This window comes from Chenopodium quinoa, unplaced genomic scaffold (assembly GCF_001683475.1).
Source record: "Chenopodium quinoa cultivar QQ74 unplaced genomic scaffold, ASM168347v1, whole genome shotgun sequence".
Classification (NCBI taxonomy): Eukaryota; Viridiplantae; Streptophyta; class Magnoliopsida; order Caryophyllales; family Amaranthaceae; genus Chenopodium; species Chenopodium quinoa.
In genome coordinates this window covers 1069854-1091952 of record NW_018742770.1, presented here as the reverse complement: position 1 = coordinate 1091952, position 22099 = coordinate 1069854, and the positions used below count along the sequence as shown (strand labels likewise).

The window sequence follows — 22099 nt, the reverse complement described above, 5'->3', positions numbered from 1 at the left end:
TATATATATATATATATATATATATATATATATATATATATAATCCGAAGATCTGATCCGCATCCAATCCGAAAATTATGGAGATCGGATATCCAATTCGAAAAATTCAAATACGAATATCGGATCGAATATCCAACTCTTGAATTTCGAATATCCGATATCCGAATGATATCCGAAAACATCACTAAATTTTTTATACAATAAAAAAAAAAAAATTCTTCTGACATTCACCAAACCCTATACTCCTTTTGTTGTAACTACCCCACGCCACTCCCCACCTTTCTTTCTCATATTTCAATTTCTCACTCTCTTTATACCACTTTCTCTATCCTCTTATCATCTCAAATTAACATCTCAAATTAAGGTCTTGTTTAGTTCACCTTATTTTTACTTATTTCAGAAAAAATAAATTCAGATCAGATCAGATCTGAAAAAATAAAAATAAGTTCAGATCAGATCATCGTTTTATGTGCAGTTTTTTATCGCTAAATATCTTTAATTTCGTAATGAAAAAAATTATGAAAATCACATATTAATGAAATAAATATTATTACGAATCTAACAAGACCCCACTTGATATATATTTTTTCCGTATAGATTATTGTATATTTAAGGTCAAAGTATGGTCAAATCTGACATTCGGATCAGATCAGATCAAACCAAATCAGATCAGATCAGACAAGACCAAATCAGATTAGACCAGACCAGATAAGATAAGTTCAGATAAGCAAAAATAAGGTGAACCAAACAAGCCCTAAATCTCAACTTTCTGTTTCACTTTCTCAGACCTTCTTCACCGACATCGATCACCAACTCAACTACCTTAGTGGACTCTCTTAGTGTATTACATCTCCTCTAACAGTTCACGCTCACCAACCTCCACTGGTCGTTCAAGCTTCTCGGCTTACCAAACCCAATATCGTCGCCGAGCTTGCTTCAACCATTGCACTAATTCTTTTTTTTTTTTTTTTTTTTTTTTTGTTTTAAATGATTCTTTATGTATATAATTAGTCTTACATTGTATTGGGTTAGTTGATTCTAGATTTTCTATTTTTTGGGATTTAATTGTTTAAAACAGTTTTTCAAATAAATCTCTATTTTGTGTATTTATTTGTTAAAAAGTTCGGATATTATCCAACATATCCGATCCGAAATATATCGGATATTCGAAAATTTCGGATCGGATACAGATATCAAATAACTGATTTTTCGGATTGGATATCCGATCCGTGCTCAGCCCTACCCGAAGGGCCGAAGGTAATTCCTCAATGCAAACCATCACCTCATCATAATCCTTACTAAGGTAGGCTAAAACATGAGCCACCCCCATTGTCCTTTCTACCTACATGAGCATACTCGATAGCGGAGCACGAACTTGCAATGTGAAGTATGTCATTAACAATTAAACCAAAAGTCGTGTTGTCCCTCTTACCAAACTTCTGCTAGAAAAGTTTTAGATTATCAGTTTCCAATATGAGCTTGTTCAGACCAGCTACAATAGCGATATGCAGAGAGTGTCTAGCTGCAAGAGCCTCCACGATTTCAGGCTCAAACATCCCCTGTAGCTTGCTGCAAGTGGCGAGCAACACACCCCCCACACAATCACGAACAACCCCTCCTAATCCAACAGTAGAATCAGCAAAGCACGCCCCATCAGTGTTTAGTTTGTACAAATCATTCACTGGTGGCTTCCACTTATGCAGGACAGCCATCTTTCTGCCAACATCAAGATGAGTAATCTCATTTGCCTTTTCATAGCTTTATGAATAACCTCCTTAATCAGAAATTCTCTTATCTCAAAGAGCCAGGCATTTCTCTTCGACCATATGCTCAGAGGAGTGACCAGAAGATACTCCACCAGGATTTGTCTTTGAAATCAACGCAAAGAGCTGAGACCCACAATTTGAAAGACTCCTGGCAGTGTTGAGCATAACAATTCACACACAAACGGAGAGGGGAGCAATACCAGATTGCACGAGCAGCAGGGCACATAATCAAAGAGTGCGGTAAAGTCTCAGGGGCCTCCTCACAGGAAGGACATATATCATCAGCACAAATACTCCTCTTTTTCAGGTTACATCTGACCGGGACAGCATTATGAATAGCACGCCAGCCAAAGAATCTGACTTTTAGTGGCACCCAAGCAGTCCAACATGTTTGGATGATATTGTCACCCCTAATTGTAGAACTATATATGTATTTCGTTAATGAGTAAAAAAATACAAAGCACCAAGCAAGCAAATCTTACTTCTGATTGCAATTAATATTTAGAAATTTGTCAGTTACAATCAGGCTAAAACATAGGCTACAGCAATCCCACATTCTATCTCCTGTAGCAATGAACAGACATCTTCTGCAACTTCTACTCCCCAGTTGAAAAATATACAATCCTTTTGGTTTATTGTAATCTTGGTCAATATGCTATTGTATGCCTCAAGCTTGTTAGATAATGTCAACATTCATTTCCTGGCATCTACATATATGCGTCCCTAGGTTTTTTCCCATCATCTGCATATATACACTAATACACCCCTAGGGGGGGGGGGGAGGGTATCAGTAATTATACATAAACCAGATGTTTAACGCAGATGATAATATGTCACTTGGAACCAGTGAACAATGTACTTCGTTTATTAAAACTTGTTAGAGGTGGATAATAACATCACTCAGAAAAAGCAACAAATTGTAATGTTTCTACATTGTGTTGAAGCCATCCTTGGTAAACGCAACATCTTGATAATCTCAAAGAAAGTAGCACAGAATACTCAAACTAGTAAATGGATGAAGTGATCACTCCATGGTTTGATAAATAGCGCAACTGAGTTAAGAGGATAACCAATATAAGGTCAAAAGATTTAGGGAGGCATCATAACTTTATGTAATTTTCCAAAGTACTAAATCTCTAGTGCCTAAATCATCTGTCAACACGACAAAAGGATAAATCCTAAGTACATTCTATTTGCTAATAGGAGAAAACAAAAAGAGGACTTAATCAACTTCTACAACTGCACAAAAAATGAGTTCCTTAGCGTACAGTTGAAAGAGTACAGTCAAGAACAAAACATTTAAGAAAGTAGCATTCCGTCTACAACCAACAAATGATATAGCAGTCATTTGATACAAAAACAAAGAAAAGGAAATTGAAAGAGGATACAATCCTAATCATATTACTGAACCACAAAACATACTTATACACATCGCAACAACCAAAAGTAGTAGATTAGAGAAACAAAACCCAATCAATCATTGCAAAAACCTTTGCAAGTTTCATACAATGGCACTGGTATAGGTAGCCTGATATCTGTAAAGTGGGTTAGACTTAACTCAGTCAGCATATTTGTTAGTTTATTATTATGGCCTTCAAAGGTCCACAACCTGTAAACAAAAACAAGAACTCGTATTAACAAAAACACACACATCAACAAAAACACATAAATTGAGTCAAAGCTTATGTCCAGCCAATCACTAGTTTCTAAGTCTTACTTAAGAAAATTGACATGATTAATGACTTAATGAGTGATACTCCAACTTCAAGCATATTTCAACAAAACTTCCTACCGATTGCTTTACTAATTACTTGGTGCCTGTGGAATTTGTGGAATTTGGAAGACTGTAACTATATAAGCCAAAGATTAATACTCCCTCTATCCTTATCTAATAAACTTCTCTTTGTTTTCATAAATGGCATGTTACACTAAGCTTCTATCATTTCTCTGATTTTAGACCCACACTCACTTACTATAATGCTCCTCCGTATCTTTTTTTTATACCCAATTTGACTTTTATTCACATACTCCACTTAGACCAACAATTTTAAATTTATCCCTACCTTTAAAGTTTAACATAAGCCTAATGAATAGTGTTTGGACAATTATACTATCTAATTGTTTATTTACTTATTTTCCCTCGTTAATGTTAATTGCCTTTTTTTTTGAACTCTTAAGAAAAATGTGCATACATTTATACCCCTAAAAATATTGTTTACATATTCTCCCTCATTAATGTTGTCAACAACAAAATTTGTGACATAAAGCCAAACTGAAAGAGCGACCCAAACATGCCTAGCTATGGCGTGCGCGGTTAGCCGCCCTAGTATATAAAAGTAATAAAAGTAAACATTCACGTGGATTTTGTTAGAATCGTCTCAATGTATAATTTCCAAATTTCAACTTATTATAATTAATTTTGCACCTCGGCGAGCATGAAAAGTCAAAACGGGTACATTAAAAAGACACAGATGTATGAAAAAATTATCCACTACCCTTCAACTGTAATAAAAAAAATATATAAGATAAATATAAACTTCACTACCTACTAACAATAATAAAAATAAATAAATAAATAAAACCCACTACACACCATCACCCGATAAAATAAGTTCATTAAATTTATCTATATTGGGACGGAAAGACTATAAGAAAAGTTAAATTGGATATATAAATACAATATTAGATGTATTAACAAGATACTTTGTATGTGTTTTCATAAGGTACTCAAGATAGTCAAAGGTAGGCTGTTAGAAAAGATATGACTACCCAACTTGAAATGAACAACAGTCTTCTTATAATTCTGAGAAAGCCATTACAGCCACTAGTCAATGTATATGTTCTCTGTCCAGAATAGATGAATGCATCAAATATTTCTTAAGAAAGAACAAAGTAGCTCTATATGTTTCCAGTCCAAAATAGATGCATGCATCTAAAATCTCTTAAGACAGATCAAACTTGCCGATCTTTGTAATAGCCTTAGTCCCAAATGATTTGGGGTCAGCTAACATAAATCATCATAATAAGGAACCGTCCAAAAAGGAAAAAGAGCATAGCAAGATAATCGATTGAATAAAAATTTGAAAAAATAAACTAAGGTGTGGAAAGTTTTCTAGAATCAATAATTATCATGGCAGAGTTTTATAGAAAAAGTTTACTTATAAGCACTCCATCATTTTCACCAACTCATCCCCTGCTAATTGATGCTCAAATAAATAAGATGGAGACAAGAACAATTAAACCCCTTTACTATTCCTTTTAATTCCCTTGAACTACCAGAGCGATCGTTCGAGTTCCAGCTCCACAGTGCATTTTGATGATATAATCAACCAAGGAAAGCAAGTCTAATTTTCATGGCTTCTTGAGTAATGTAGAGCTTTAAGACCTTAAATTTAAGCAATAAGCTAACCAAATATATTGTACTCAGCTAAAAGTCTAAAACTAATTATGCAGATGTGGAAACATCACCAAAAAGGAAGAATATTAGATGTCCCAAAAAAAAACACCAGCAATACCTTTGGGACCTATATAATGAGTTTCTAAATAAGCAGATATCTGAGCATGTTTCAGAAGAAATCTCATCTCCCACAAACACCAAAACATGAAACTAAACACATAACTTATACCAACATAACCAACAAAAACAAAGATATTTGTAAGAAACTCATTGCCCTTATACATGACATAATCCTACCAAAAATTCAAAGAATGCACAAACTTCTGAAATGTATACTTACCCAACATCTAGAAGCAAGAGAACTTCAACGCTATCAAACAGTATCAGCTCTTTATGGAGTCGGTGGTATATCACTAGTGCTACGATAAACTTGATGTATGTCAGGTACAACATCTTTAAATGGTTCAATGTACTTCTCTATAAACTTAGGCTCATTCCAGGAAGCAATATTTAGAAGACAGTAATCCCTACTTAGCAAACCTTTCTCCTTCAGAAAAAGCAGCAATTTATGTCTAGGCAACAGTCTTTTCTCAAGGCCATAAGCCATCAGATTATAATGCGATGCCAAGAACGCAGGCTTATAACCGAGCACTTTCGTAAGAAATTCCAACTTCTTTGTGATCATTGCTTCAGAGTATCCCAAGCAATAAGGATTTTTCCCAATTAACCTCAAGACATCAGAATGAGTCCATCCATAACTCTTAAATATATCACATTTACCCTTAACGCTCTCCTCCTTATAACAAGCCAAGTAAACACCAGGCAAGAACCTAGGAGAATCACGAGGAATCCCAAACTTATCTTCAACTTTAATTAACAAATCCCGAAATATATCCGTCTTCCTGACCAAGACTCTTGGTTGCTGAAGCATGAATTTCGCAATTTTATCATTAGAAATTCCATAAGCTTGCAACAATTTAACATTGGGAATCAAATAATTAGCAGCATTAGCAAACGACAACCAATTCGACCGCTTCAAGATTTTAGCAACATTATAGTCACTACCCACAACAACCCTTATAGCATCTATTGCAGGACCCGAAAGTCGGATTAACAACAAAGGATTAGCCAATATAGCATGAACTAAATCAGCCCCAGAAAATCCCAAGTCTTGAAGAAGCTTAATTTTAGGTTTTAGGGTTTTGTCAGCATTAGAACATAGGATTCTAGGTTCATGAGCAACGACCTTTTTAATTTGGGGTTGTTCGAATCCAATTTGTTTAAAGAAATCAACAACTGAAACAACATTTTTAGCGAAATCAAAATCACTGACCTTCTTGGCCTCTTGCTCTTCAAGAAATCGAGATAATTTGGTTGGAGAAAGGGGTTTTTTGCTGGGAAACCCTAGATAATCAACCAACAGAATCCGCAATGATGGAAGAGATTCCGATGAAGAAGACGATGATGATGATGTTAACGTTGAATACTGAAATGGCGATGGCAGCCATGAATGATGTATAGAGGTTGGAGTTGATGACTGAATTTGCGACCAAACTTGAGCATTGTTATGGCGGGAATTAATGAATTATCACTGTTTTCTCCTCAAAGTCTCTTGTGAAAATGGACCAACATTGGATATCAATAGACAAACATATAAAAAGATCGAATGTACAATAAAATATTGTTCATCCGTTTCAAAGTTACACTACATTAAAATGATCAAAAGTTACCATATAATGAATTAAAGTTACCCAATATATATAAGTTATGCTGATATAAATAAAAGTTATTTAAGCTTTTGAATAAAAGTTACCTTAAATTCAACAAAAGTTACCCTAAATTCAACAAAAGTTACCTCGATTAATATACATCGGATGAATACAAAAGTTTTTGCCCTGCATATTGTATTTTATTACTCTATCGGTATATTATTACTTGTTCCATTTTTCTTTTGCGGCTGTATTTTATTATATGCTCTATTTTCTTTTTTTGAAAACCTTTTACAATATTTTATTAATTTCTTATCTCCTACAGTCCTACTAAACTCTCCAATTATCATACTCTTAGGGGTCGTTTGGTTCGTTAAATTGGAATGGAATGGTATGGAAGGAGATATGAATTCTAAACCTCATACTTGTCTAAACTTGTTTGGTTCAATCTTTGGAATGGTTTTTACAATTCATTAAAGGAATGGATTGTAAGTCTTAAGGGGTAAGGTGAGTATGGGATTCTAGGGGAATGAGGTGGAATTAGATCCCTTTGATATGAGATTCCATACCTAAATTTGCCTAACCAAACTACAAAATGGATGGAATGGATTTCAACTCCATTCCAATCCATTCCAAAAACACCAACCAAACAACCCCTTATAGTAGTATTTCCATATTCTAACTCCTCCCAATCATCATAAAATATTTTATCCTTTCACAAACTTCAATTCTTTTATATTTTATTGCTTGAAAAAACAAAAGTGTGTATAAGTGGAGAGGAGAGAGAATATGAAAAATACAGTATTAAAATATAATATGAGAGACCAATAGTGGGGAAAAAAAAGGGTAAAATATTTTTATTAACTTTTGATGTATGCATTTTATACCATGTTTTACCCCGGTTTTATAGCGTATATTTGCATGGTTTTGGGTTCTATGTACGGAGCCATTTCTCGCTAACAATCTCTTCTCTAGTGTGTTCGATCTATTTTATTGAGTTTCACATGAATACGGAGTTTCTTGGATGAATCGGACTTGTTTTAATTTGGATGGTTATAGAGAGGTTGTTGAGTGAAAAATGAAGATTTCCTCAATGCCCTGTTGGGCATAGCTTGCCCGGGCAGACCGGGCAGAAGAAGAGAAGAAGAACAACGCAGAAGAAGAAGCCGTACTTTGTCCGCCCGATCGGGCAGCCCTTGCCCGGTCAGACCGGGCACCGTTGTGCGGAAATCGTTTTAGTTAATTTCGAATTTCTATCTTTTTAAGGGTATAAATACCCCTTGTAATCACATTTAGAAGGGAGATTATTATATCCTCTAGTATTAGTTTTACCTAAAAGCCCTAGTTTACTTTCTCTAAGCATTTAATTTCTACTCTTAGTTTAATTTATTGATCATTAACAATTCGAGTTCTTTCAATTGAAGCAATTGGTATTCATCTGTAACACCCCCAAATCTCCCTCTACGGAATATGTAGAAAATACGTATAAATACCGTAGAGATAGAGTGGGGCGTATTACCGCCGCGTGATAACGCAAGGCTTATAATTTAAAATACTTTTGAAGCGGAAATTCTTTATTCTTATTAACAGAACTTTAAATAAAACTTGTTCATAATTTGTGACACAAAAACGACTCCAACTTTTCCTAAGCTATGTGAAATTCCCGTGGACTCCCGTATGCATCAATCAACTTCCACCTGAAACATTTACCTGCTTACCATAAATGGTAAACAGGGCAAAGCCAAAACAAAAGCACGTATTAGCAAATTATGCTAAGTAGATTATGTGTAAGATAAGTAAAACATAATTTAAATCATTTAGATTTAATTCATAAGAATTCCAATGCCGTACTCAAGTAAGAGTTTTTCCAATTCAATTCTTTCAAGACAAATTTAAAAACTCAATCGATTACGTTCCAAAACCAATTCCTCATTAAGTGTGCACACCCCCCAAGTGGTTTACTTTATAATCAAAGGCCAAACTTGAGGAAAGACTAGGTCATGCAAAGTCCATAGTCTTCTCTGAACCATTCCCTAAGTGGGATTCAACATATCGATTGATTTGTTTAAAAACTCGTCTTTAAAAATCCATCACACTTACATGACAACAAACTTGCAAATCATTTCCAATAATTTCCAATCACAATTTAAGGCCCTTTTGATTTAAATCCAAATCATTTAATTCAATCCGACAAAATTTCATAATTTAATACGGAACATAATTTCATAAATTCATACGAAACATAAAACATGATTTCATACGGAATGTATAAAATATGATTTGATACGGAACATAATAATTTATAGTTTCATAATAAATCATAGTTTCATACGGAACATAATTTATAGTTTCACAAATATAATTTGATACGGAATAGATTATAATTTCATACGATCATAAAATGTAGTTTCATAATCAACTTTCGAAGGTATCAAACCACATAACGTACCTTAATTCCGAATATCAATCAACACTTCGCACTTTCAAAGTTCAATCACGAATACACCTTGCAATTAACATAACCATACGGTTATCACAACATCTTTAGACATAAACCCAAATCTAATGTGCATGGACTATAAAACACTTTTAAAAATAATACTTTAATATAAAATTATAACTGTAAAATAGGTAATTATATTTTAGAAAACTAACCATGAAGAAAATAAAGGAATAGGATTAAAGGAAATTGAATTTGCGTTGGAAAGGATAGGCAGAACTTGCAGAGGACATAACTCCTTTGATATAACTCCGGATTGGGTGATTCTTGAGCCTAACCTCAAGGATTTTTCGAGAGAAATAATTTTTTGTGAAATAGAAAAATCCAAAAACTGACCAGAAGTGCCCGAAAATTGGCTCTAAAGATATACGGGCAGATTTTCTTTTAGAAAAGAGGAAAAGAAAAATAGGAAAAGTTTGAGAGAAAAGAAGAGTAAAAGAAAAGAAGGGAATTGAGTTTTTGGGTGTGAAGAATATGAGAGGTATGAGGGGGTATTTATAGGTGTTTAGGTGATGAGTTTATAGCAATTTAGGGTTTATAATTTATGGAAGTTTTGAAGAATAGAAATTAGGGTTTTAAATATATAGAAGGCTATTTTATTTGATCATGAAATTCTATTTGGTAGGTTTTAAGTTTGGAGTGCAAGTATGACATAGAATCAAATAATTTTAGATTTAAGAATAGAAGTAAGGGAATTTAAAGGATTTTATTTTTAATAAAAATAATTTGAAAATCTTATAGAAAAAAATCATGAGTGGCCGAAAATATTGAGCTAAATATTGCTCAATATTTTCGGACCTCTTATGTTAGTTTGGGGATTTTGTAAAATAATTTATTTTACTAAAATTAAAGATTCAATAAGTTTATAAATATTTGGAAGAATAAAATCAATTTTCTTACTAAATAATCAGGGTAGCCAAAAATTTGGTCTATAATAATTAATAAAATCAGATTTTTATTATATAAAATCTAAAATACTATTTGATTAATTTAGGAAATCATTTTATTTCATAAAAATAATTAACTTAGCAAATAATTAAGAAAAATCGGATTTTTAATGTATAAAATCAGAAAATAATACTTCATTAGTGTAGGAATTAATTTTATTTTATGAAGATACTTTACTTAGAGTAAAAATCAGATTTTTAATTGTAAATTCAAAAATGATATTTATTTAGTTTTAGGAAATTAATTTTATTTCATGAAAATAATTAGTTTAGCAAGATATTAAGTAAAATTGGATTTTATTGGAAAAATCCGAAAATTCTATTTACAAAAATCAGATTTTTAAATCCAAAAATACCTCTAATTTTATTAATTAATATAGTTTTGGTTTATTATTTATTAAATCAAAATACTATTTATAAAATGTTTAGTTTATCCATTTAATTAAAATAATTGATTTAGGCGCCAAAATTCAAATATCATTTTGGCTCCAAAACTGAAATACTCTTAAGTTAGAAAATACGTCGAAAATACGAGACTAAATACTCTTTAATTTAGAAAATACCTTTCAAAAAATATGGGGTATTACATCATCTATCTCACTTCTCTTTTATTTCTTATTGCTTATTGATTATGTCTTGTCTATTGAATCTTGTTATTGGTTTTGTTAGTATGTGTGAGTAGGTTCTTAATCCGAGATCTTGCAAAGCCCGAATATGATTGATATATGAATTGAATCTTTAATTCCTCCAATAATAATCCCAATTGACATGCTTAATCAATTGTGTTTATGCCAATACTAGATTAGGAATAATTAGTATTGTTATCATCCCTTTGTTCTTATTGCAACGGAAGTTGGGTATTAACGGGATTTGGGTATTTCAATTAAGGGTTTTAATATCATCACGGAAGTAGATGATTGAATGATTAGGAAGTTAAGTATTGTGTTTAATGTCCCTTGTTTGCTTGATTCCATGGAAATAGGCTTGATAGTTGATTTGGGAAGCCATTGATAACTCGGAAGAGACCTTTGGTATTGTTTAGGGAATGCTTTTCCTCTTGTCAATTGATTTGTTATTGGGGGTAGATTTATTAATGCATTGATTATATTCGTGGTAATGCTTGATCTTGGATGCTTTAGTTAATTGATTTATCACTTACCTTAGATTAATTGTGTTATTTATTTATTAGTTCTTAGTGTTCATCATCATTGATTGGTTACTTGCTTAGTGATTCTTGAGTCTAATTAATTAGGTGAACCTTAGTCTCTTGGGATTCGATTCTTACTTGCCCGTGTATATAGTAGTGGTCTTGTTTGGTTTATTTTTGTTAGGTACGCGACACGCCTATCAAATTTTGGCGCCGTTGCCGGGGACTAACGGTTTTCATCTAGTTATTTGTGATTCATCTTTACTAAGCTTTTGATTTGTTGCTTCGGCTATTGTCCCTTGTATTTTTTATCTCCTCTTTTTAGTTCTTTGTTGCATGCAAACTCGACGTTTAGGTTTAGACATCTTAACACCTTTTGACTCTGAAATCGAAGCTACTGCAAGGAGACGAAGAGGTAGAAGAAGGAGATATCAAAATACAAGTAAAATGACCGAAAGAATCAAATCTTTATTGGAGTACGACATTCCTGATACCGCAACCGGGCTCCTATCTAGCATTGTCAGACCACCTATTACCGCTCAGAGCTTTGAATTAAAACCTCAATTCATACAGTACATCTCAAATGACTCATTTGCAGGCACACCTCATGAATGCCCTGTTAGTCACATAGACAGTTTCTTGGAGAAGTGTGACACCATAAAGCTCAACGGTGTTACCGATGATGCTATCAGACTTCGTTTGTTCCCTTTTTCACTACAGGATAGAGCGAAGGAATGGTTACGAGACGAAGGTATAGGTTCCTTTGACACATGGGATAAGCTTGCCAAAGCTTTCTTAGTAAGATTTTTAGGGCAAGAGAAGACTGCAAGGTTAAGGAACGAGCTAGCTACCTTTCGTCAATCTGATGATGAGTCTTTATATGAGGCATGGAGAAGATTCAAGCGCTTACAAAGACAATGCCCTCATCACGGTATCCAGTGGCGTCTCCAGGATTTTCGAAGTGTGGGTTCGAAACTTCGAAATTTGAAATCGTAATTAACAAAGGAATAAAAATATAATAATTAAATATTCAGTACATAAATAAGTTCAAACTATGGATTACGAATAGATTACACATAGGAAAATGAAAAAGAAAAAAGACTATAGAAGCATTACAATATCAATATGACAATATCAAATTATCAATGAAATAGAATATCAGAAATAATCAAATAATAAATCAGTATAAATTAAATAGAAATTATACTATTATACGGCATTACGGCTCAAATACTCAAATATACGGTCACAACTCACAAGCAGTCAAGCAAAACTTCAATTTCTGGAGGATTTTTCCCCAAATCGGCTAATCAAAACCACTGCTCAGTTTTTAGTCAGCTAACCATATTTAAAAAATTATTTGGGACTAATAAATTATGAAGACTAATTAAAACTATCGTAATTAAATATTTACAGTCAATTAGTAAACATATTATAACATATGAAATCCAGAAGGCAGAAAACGAAATAGCATATAAAATTCAACAATGTAACAAAAAAAATCCCCAAATTGAGAACTTGAGAAGTAAATTAGCAAATTATAACCAATCTTCAGCAATTTACAAAAAATCCCCAATTCGTAATGTATATTAGCATATGAATTTAAAGCATTCAACGATTTAGCAAAAAAAAAAATCCCCAAATTGAGAAGTAAATTACATTAGCCAAAAAAAATCCCCAAATTCACTTACCTAGACGGCTGTGAGCTGTGGGTCTGCTCCGCTGCGGGGATGCGAGGTTGCGGCCGTGCTCTGCTGGCTGCTGCGCCGGCGCGCCGCTGCGGACAGTCAGAACTCTGGAAGACGGGAAGAGAAGGAGGAAGAACGAGAAGAGAAGGAAAACAGGAAACAAAATTTTTAAAAAAAAGTGTGAGTTATGGGTTTTGAACCCACAAACTCTTGTGTGATGGGAGGTATAAATAACCACTGGGCTACAGCTTTACTTGTTGCTATATATTACACAAATATTCTATTTAAAACTATTTCGATTTTTTTTTTTTGTTTAATTTTTTTTTTTTTTTTTCAAAAATCAGTGGGTTCAATGAACCCACTTGAACCCACATTGGCTCCGCCCATGACGGTATCCCAGAGTGGATGTTGATCCAAACATTCTACAATGGTCTGACCCATGAGTTCCGCATATACATTGATGCTGCATCCGGGGGTTCTCTCATGACTAAGAACCCAACTGAAGCCAAAGAGCTCATTGAGAAGATGGCAGCCAATGATAATTATCATCCAGGGGGGCAGAAATATTGTGAAGACTAGAGGAAAATTTGATGTTGATGCTTTAACTCTCTTTACAAGTTCTGTACAAGCATTAACAAGCAAGTTTGATAAACTCCAAGCTGGATCCTCTCCCACTTCATTCGAAACATGTCAATTATGTGGTATTCAAGGCCACATTGCATCACAATGTCAACCTCCCTTTGACGAAATGTCAATCGAGCAAGCAAATTCCTTCTATACTACGATACCTAAAAGGCCGTATGATCCTCATTCAAACACATACAATGAAGGGTGGAGAAATCATTCGGACTTCTCTTATAAGAACACTCAAGCTCAATTGAATTCTCCGTCACCACCACCTAGTTTTCAAGCAAGGGCATCTTTTAATCACCAACCCATGAATCAACAACTACCACTGCAAACTTCAAAATACAATCTTGATTCCGTTATAGAGACTTTCACTACTTCCCAACTTCGATAGCAAGAGCTTATGACAAAGCAATTTGAGCTACAAGCAAAGCAAAATGAACACTTTGAAAGCTCGATTCAAATGCTTATTGCTCAAAATAAGAGGATAGAAACTCACCTTTCTCAACTTTCACAACAAGTGAGTCATTTATCAACTCTTCATGATCAAGCAAAAGTCCAAAAGGAACAATGCAATGCAGTTTTCTTGAGAAGAGATGAATTATTTTCGAGGAAAATAGATGAGAAAGTGTGCAGTGTGGAGTCAAGAAAAGATGAAAAGTGTGAGGATGTAAAAAGTCCCAAATATGTTGCTCCACCGGCCTATGAGGAACCGATGCTCTTCCCGCAAAGGTTGTCAAAAGTCGTGCTCGATAAACATTTTGGGAAATATTGCGAGACTCTTAAAAAGGTATATGCTTCCATTCCTTTTTCTGATCTTTTAATTCAAATGCCTCAATTTGCAAAATTTGTGAAGGAAATTAAAGATCAACATGATGATAAGGAAGTAGTAAATGAGAAATGTTCTACTCTTATACGTGATAGCCTACCACCTAAGCTGCATGATCCTGGTAGTTTTACTATTCCCTATATGGTAAACGAAATATTTTTTGACAGGGTTTTGTGTGATTTAGGTGCTAGTGTTAATTTAATTCCTTATTCATTATATGAAAAATTAGGTTTGCAAAAACTTAAACCTTCCCCTATTTCTCTTCAAATGGCTGATAGGACTGCTAAACTCCCTAAGGGTGTGGTTGAAGATGTATTAGTTAAGATTGGTAAACTTGTTTTTCCTGTTGATTTTGTTGTTATGGATATGAAAGAAGACCATAAGATCCCGATTATATTTGGTCGCCCATTCCTTGCCACAAGTCAAGCTCTAATAGTTGTTCCTAAAAGACAAGTGACCATTAGGGCCCAGGATAAACAAGTAGTGTTTAAGCTCTTTAATGAACATAATTTTATATTTGATGGTGGCACTTTTTTAAGAATTGATACTACTAACCCTTTGGTTGATAAGTGTGTATTTGATAGAAATCTTGTGCGAAATGAGGACAATATTCCACCAAATGATGTGTTTAGGTACGTCAAGGTAAGTTCGGATACAAAGCATGTCAATTATAAAATGAAGGAGTCATTTGGAGGCAGATATTTTCATGGGCAACATCGCGGAGTTTCTTCTTTGTGTGGTGACCCAGGTTGAGCTAATAAAGAAGGTCAAGCTTAAGACCTTGATAAACTAGCGCTTTGCGGGAGGCAACCCGTATTTTATTGTTTTTATTTTAGTCTTTTCTATTTTTTGTGTGATTTCGTTTTTCTTTGGTTCTTAGATAGGTAAGGAGAATGTAACTTATGCTTGTGGGAGTTTGTTTTTGTGCAGATTTTGAGCTAAAGAAGAATTGAATTCGCTGAAACTTTCAATCTTCTTCGCGCCCGATCGGGCATCCCATGCCCGGTCTAACCGGGCGGTGAAGAAAACAGATGTCGACTTTCGCAACTTCTGAATTGAGCTCTCGCGCCCGATCGGGCATCTCGTGCCCTGTCTGACCGGGCAGTGGGAGGTAACGTTTGAGCTGAAGTGTTTCTTGGGGGGAACACTGCTCAAGTTCGACAGGCCATAACTTTCACGTTACTTACTGGATTTTGCGTGTGACCTATTGTTGGAAAGATCTTCAACTCTACTTTCCAACCCAATTGGAATCACTACATTATCATTATACATCAAAAGTTATGATCAGAATAGTGCACATGACGTAATTTTTATCTTTTTCCCACTAACACTTTGTTTCATTCTTGCCCAAATTTGTTCCAAAGAGATGCATTGCAATCCTCGAGGCTTTGGTGACATTGATGTGGTGATGATGATGAGTAGTAGTCACCTTGACTACAAGCTTCCCTTTAGGACAATGAGGACATTGTCTGATTTTGGCTTGGGGGAGATTTTTGGATTGAGGTATCTTTCTTTTCTCACTCTTTTTGTTTTTCATGTGTTTAGTTTAGTTTTATTGCTTTCATAGTATAGATTTTATTGCTTTTTAGGTTAGATTTAATGCTTTCAAAAATATAAATAAATACAAAAATACGATCCAATGAATAATAAATCATGCTTCCCTGTGCCCCATACATGAAAATTGTTTTGATTCTTGGTATATAATGATGAGTATTGTGGATAGGTTAGCCATGATTTGATGTTTGATTGCTTGGATGCCCTAAAATGAGTCAATTTTGTCCAACTACTTGTGAATATAGTGCTTGATTAGTTGATTTGGTTAGGAATGTGTGTTAGTTCCTGGTATGTCAATGAAGTTGAGTATTAGTTTGCAACTTTGAGTAATGTTTGTATGACTCATTACTATGCACAATGAGGAGGACGAAGGCGTTTATTCTTTTAGTTAGCCTTTAGATGATACTAGATACATTTGTTCCCTTTTTGCTACCCATGTTGTAGCCTTGACCTTTTTATTGTTTATTTAGCCACATTACAAGCCTATTTAAGCCCCATTGGTTACTAGTCCCAAGTTTGGCTTGGGGGAGCTAATAGTTAGTGAGGTGAGGGAGTTGTAGTGTGCACATAATCTGCACAATTTGGGTGGATTTGAGAAGTTATTTATTTGTTCTTATTTTGTGAGTTGGAAAAAAATAGAAAAATTGTTGTTCAAAGTTGAAAAAAATTCCAATGTGAGATAAAAGAGAAAAAAAGAGCAAAAGAAAAAATTTGTTTCAATGTTCAAGTGTTCTAGTTGAAGGCTGCTAAAAAAAAATGAGAAAGAAAAATTCAAGTTAAAGGTTTGTTTGTTCACCCAAGTTCTATAATGTTATAATTTGTATGAGTGAAGTCTTAAGTGTTAGAAAATTTGTATAATATTGAATTGGTTGTTTGGTAAATTTTTGTAGTGTTGAGTTGTGTTGGAGATGATTGGTCATTATTTATTTTTGACCTTGGTTTTATTAGGATTTGGCTCCCTTAAGCATGGCTTTACTCTACATTTTCCCAGATGTTTCTTACCCTTTACCCTAACCTTATGTTACAAGCTTTAAAGACCTTCCGACTTTTGTGCATAGAGTTGTATGGATGTGAAAGTAGCCGTCTATCAATACGAAGAATGATCTGATATATTTCGAGTCGACTATTAGGTTGAGTGTATGTCTTTTAAACACACGAGTGCGTGAGTTGGGAGGGCATTGTTCACATATAAAGGGGTGGTTGGAGAGCAATCGAGTACACTTTTTACTCACCACATAAATGAGAGTTGAGTGTGTGAGAACTAGTCTTGGATTCTATATGTTCTTGTGGTTTGCTCTATTTGACAATTGTTAGGGAAGATTGGTAGTTGGGTGGATTTGATTGACTGACTTTGATACATATTTGTCGAATTTACCTTGAATCGTATTTATTGATTTGAATTGCTTTTGGGGTGAAGTATTGATTAATTTATCATTGCTTTGCTTAGGGACAAGCAAAGGTTTAGCTTGGGAGAATTTGATGTATGCATTTTATACCATGTTTTACCCCGGTTTTGTAGCGTATATTTGCATGGTTTTGGGTTCTACGGAGCCATTTCTCGGTAACAATCTCTTCTCTAGTGTGTTCGATCTATTTTATTGAGTTTCACCGGAATACGAAGTTTCTTGGATGAATCGGACTTGTTTTTAGATGGTTATAGAGAGGTTGTTGAGTGAAAGATGAAGAGTTCCTCAATGCCCTGTTGGGCATAGCTTGCCCGGGCAGACCGGGCAGAAGAAGAGAAGAAGAACAACGCAAGAGAAGAAGCCGTACTTTTTCCACCCGATCGGGCACCCCTTGCCCGGTCAGACCGGGCACCGTTGTGCGAAAATCGTTTTAGTTAATTTCAAAATTCTATATTTTTAAGGGTATAAATACCCCTTGAATCAAATTTAGAAGGGAGATAATTATATCCTCTAGTATTAGTTTTACCTAAAAACCCTAGTTTACTCTCTCTAAGCCTTTAATTTCTACTCATAGTTTGATTTACTGATCATCAACAATTCGAGTTCTTTCAATTGAAGCAATTGGTATTCATCTATCTCACTTCTCTTTTATTTCTTATTGCTTATTGATTATGTCTTGTCTATTGAATCTTGTTATTGGTTTTGTTAGTATGTGTGAGTAGATTCTTAATCTGGGATCCTGCAAAGCCCAAATATGATTGATATATGAATTGAATCTTTAATTCCTCCAATAATAATACCAATTGACATGCTTAATCGATTGTGTTTATGCCAATACTAGATTAGGAATAACTAGTATTGTTATCATCCCTTTGTTCTTATTGCAACGGAAGTTGGGTATTAATGGGATTTGGGTATTTCAATTAAGGGTTTGAAGATCATCACGGAAGTAGATGATTGAATGATTAGGAAGTTAAGTATTGTGTTTAATATCCCTTGTTTGCTTGATTCCATGGAAATAGGCTTGATAGTTGATTTGGGAAGCCATTGATAACTCGGAAGAGACCTTTGGTATTGTTTAGGGAATGCTTTTCCTCTTGTCAATTGATTTGTTATTGGGGGTAGATTTATTAATGCATTGATTACATTCGTGATAATGCTTGATCTTGGATGCTTTAATTCATTGATTTATCACTTACCTTAGATTAATTGTGTTATTTATTTATTAGTTCTTAGTGTTCATCATCATTGATTGGTTACTTGCTTAGTGATTGCTTGAGTCTAATTAATTAGGTGAACTTGAGCATTGAGCCGGATTGCTACTTTGAAACATAAAGTTAGTAGAAAAAAAAAATTTAAAGGGTAATTTTCTATTGTCTTGGAATTGTTGAGACTATTCCTCTTAATTTATTTTTTCCAAGTTACATTTACTTAAAGATATATATATTTATTTGTGTATATAAAAACAATAAATTACTATTAACTAAGATGGTTAGAAATGTACTCTTATATCCATGATAAATTAAGTATAGATGTTATTCATATAATTAATTAAGTTTTACACTTATCTATAACTTATACTAAAGTAATTACCGCTGACATCATCACTATACACGTGTCAGCTTCTTATCATTAATTTTCCCTCCAAAACTATTTTTGACATCATTCTTTTTTTTAAAACAAAAAAAAAATTCAAGATAAAGCTAATATTTGAAAATGATTGATTGATTGATTTTTCTAAAAGCTTTTATAACTAAATTCACTAAATACACAATTTCTATTCCTATTGAGTAAAAATTATTGAGGATTGATCTCTTTCGCGTTCTTTTTTTTCCTCCTATGCAGTTTTTTTTTTTTTCAAAAAAAAAAAAAAAATCTCCTACATTTTATTAGTGATTGTAGAGTTTGGATTTTCCACTCTTTATTAATTATTCAAATTTTCCATAATGAATAAGAAATGAAAGCTAACATTTTAAAAGATTTATTATACCTATGATGTTAATAAGAATATTTAACATCATCTTCAACTATATATTCTTACTAGGTTAGGTCCCGTGCCATGCACGGTAACTATCAATAACTATTCTTTGATTGACATAATATTTAATTTTTTTAAACAATAATTCTGACTAAGTTATTAATTCGTAAAATAAATTTATTATGAAAGAGTCTATTATTAGTTAAAAAAAAAGATATTTTAAAATACGTATGTATGTATATTTTTATATATTTTACCAACAAATTTATATCATTTTCTTCTTGTAACCAAATGAATATCTTAACAATATATATTCAACCCGTAAATTTAAGTCACAAATTATGTTAAAAATTTGATTTTTTTTTAATCTAAGTTTATGGTATCAATCAATGGGGCTATCCCAGTTTATCAATTAGATAAACGTATTATGTTTATCAAATGATTCAATTGTAAATATTAAGAACAGTGAAATATGCCAACTCATCACTATTATTGAAGCTTCTTCCTCGTGACCCACCATGTCGACGCCGTTTGAAGCTTTTGACTCCATTATTGAATCTTCTTTCGCCATGGAAATGGATCGTTGAAGCTTCCTCCTCGTGACCCACCATCTCCACTACCTTATTTTCGGCGGCTTCGCCACCGAATTAAACGGAAACCCTAAAAGAAATGGAGAAATGAAGGGTATGGTTAACCCCAAAAGGTACGACTTTTCGTCTTCCTCCATTGATGTAGTTCATGAGCTCGATTTGCTGTATTGCATCCACTGATTTCTCCATTGAAGCACTTTGAATCCCCCATTTTCCATTAACTTCATTAACCTCTTATATCCCCAAAATTACAAAGTTACCCTTAAATAAATACAAATATTGACTATTATACCGTTAGATAAACATATTTTGTTTATCATATTAATAAACCTGTATTTCCCCTCAATATATATTGTGGAATGATACATTAAATCTTTCTAATCTTTTATTATGTACTTTGTATAAGATTTGTTTCCTAAATAAATATTTAAAAAAAAAAAAAAAGGGGACACACCATAAAATATCACGTGTCATTTTTTTGGTGTGTTTTTTAGTATATAGTTATTGATTGATTGATTGATATTTGATATTAGATATAAGAAGCCACACCCAAACCTTCCTATATAACAATCATCTTTATAATCCAATTTCTTACCACTCATCCTTTAAATTAGGAATATAAGTCACAAGAAAGAAAACCAATAGATTAGCCGATGAAATATTGATTTTTTTTTTAAACAATAAAATAACGTCATTACTCTTTTCACTAATTAATTTACTACTCCGTAATAAACAACGAATATATCTACATAAATAATATTTCATTAATAAATCAGTTTCATTTAAAACCTATATTCCAAAAAATGGAAAAAAAAAAAACCTAAAGAATTGTCAAAGAAAATGCAATAATAATCCTAATAATCTAACCTAAGTTAACAATTACAACTATGCTCATCTAATTTGTTAATAAATAGGTAATTAGACTAGTAATTAAATTTTCACCTAAGAACTAATAAATTTTCCAACACATTCACACCGTATCTACATTTCATGTACAAATGGATCATTCCAGTAGTATATGAACAAAAAAATTGTTCAGAAATGGTGGAAGATTCTAATACCTTTTCAATCAAGTCCTACTATGTTAAAGATCTTGATTTTCAATAGGTTCGAATGATTTGATGTAAATAGTCTCTTGTATATTTAATGCAAATATCTTATATCTATAAAGGTGATAGATTATTTAACTTTAAAATTAGTGTATGCATGTAACCTAATTTAATTTAACTTTAAAATTAGTGTATGCATGTAACCTAATTTGTCAGATATAAACATATAATAGTAGTAGTATATTAACTATTACTAAAAGAAAATGTTGCTGACGTCATTACTGCCCACATGTCACTTTCATAATAAAAATTTTCCCGCCTAAATGCAAAGATGATGTCATCATCTTTTTTTTTTTGGAGCTATCATATTTAATAATTTTGAAATTTGAATATTAGAAGTTTTTCATTACAACTACAACCTATCAATTTATCCTCAAAAAATGAAATAATTTTAAGTAGCACACTAATAAATAGACTCCTACATTCAAATATGTATTAGGTGACATTGAATAGGTATTATATCATAATTTTGATAAAAATCTAAAATTTTAAAAGTGCGATATATATATTTTTTTTAATCAAAAAGTACATATATTTTTTTTTGAAAGAAAAAATAATAATTTTTGTACAACATGCATAATTATTATTTATATTTATCCATTTTTTTAAAAAAATGTACAAATTATAAAAATAGATTATATATAAATCGTGCATCGCAGGTTTCTAACCTAGTGGAAAATATAAGGTTACCCTAATAAACAAATATAGCCACATTATGTGGCTATGGCTAACCACGCACAATACTTGCTGGAAATTTTTATTTATTTATTTTTTTTACTGAATGAGGATTTCATTAATAATTAATTTTCTTAACTTTAAAAGTTTTTTTTTAAAAGAATTAAATGAAATATA

General features: G+C 32.9%; 1 protein-coding gene across 1 annotated transcript; it reads left to right on the top strand.

The window, feature by feature from the left end:
* Positions 1-14184: 14184 nt before the first annotated feature.
* Positions 14185-15547, top strand: LOC110724475. The gene is made up of 2 exons (XM_021903894.1): positions 14185-15252; positions 15491-15547. Exons 1-2 carry the CDS (start codon positions 14185-14187, stop codon positions 15545-15547), a joined length of 1125 nt encoding a protein of 374 aa, XP_021759586.1.
* The last annotated feature ends 6552 nt before the right edge of the window (positions 15548-22099 follow it).

Bases quoted from the DNA above. Each gene is read 5' to 3' on its own strand.
- LOC110724475 (XM_021903894.1), top strand. From the start codon at position 14,185: ATGACAAAGCAATTTGAGCTACAAGCAAAGCAAAATGAACACTTTGAA. The intron at 15,253-15,490 runs GTAAGTTCGGAT...TTTGGTTCTTAG, and splicing joins ATGTGTTTAGGTACGTCAAG to ATAGGTAAGGAGAATGTAAC.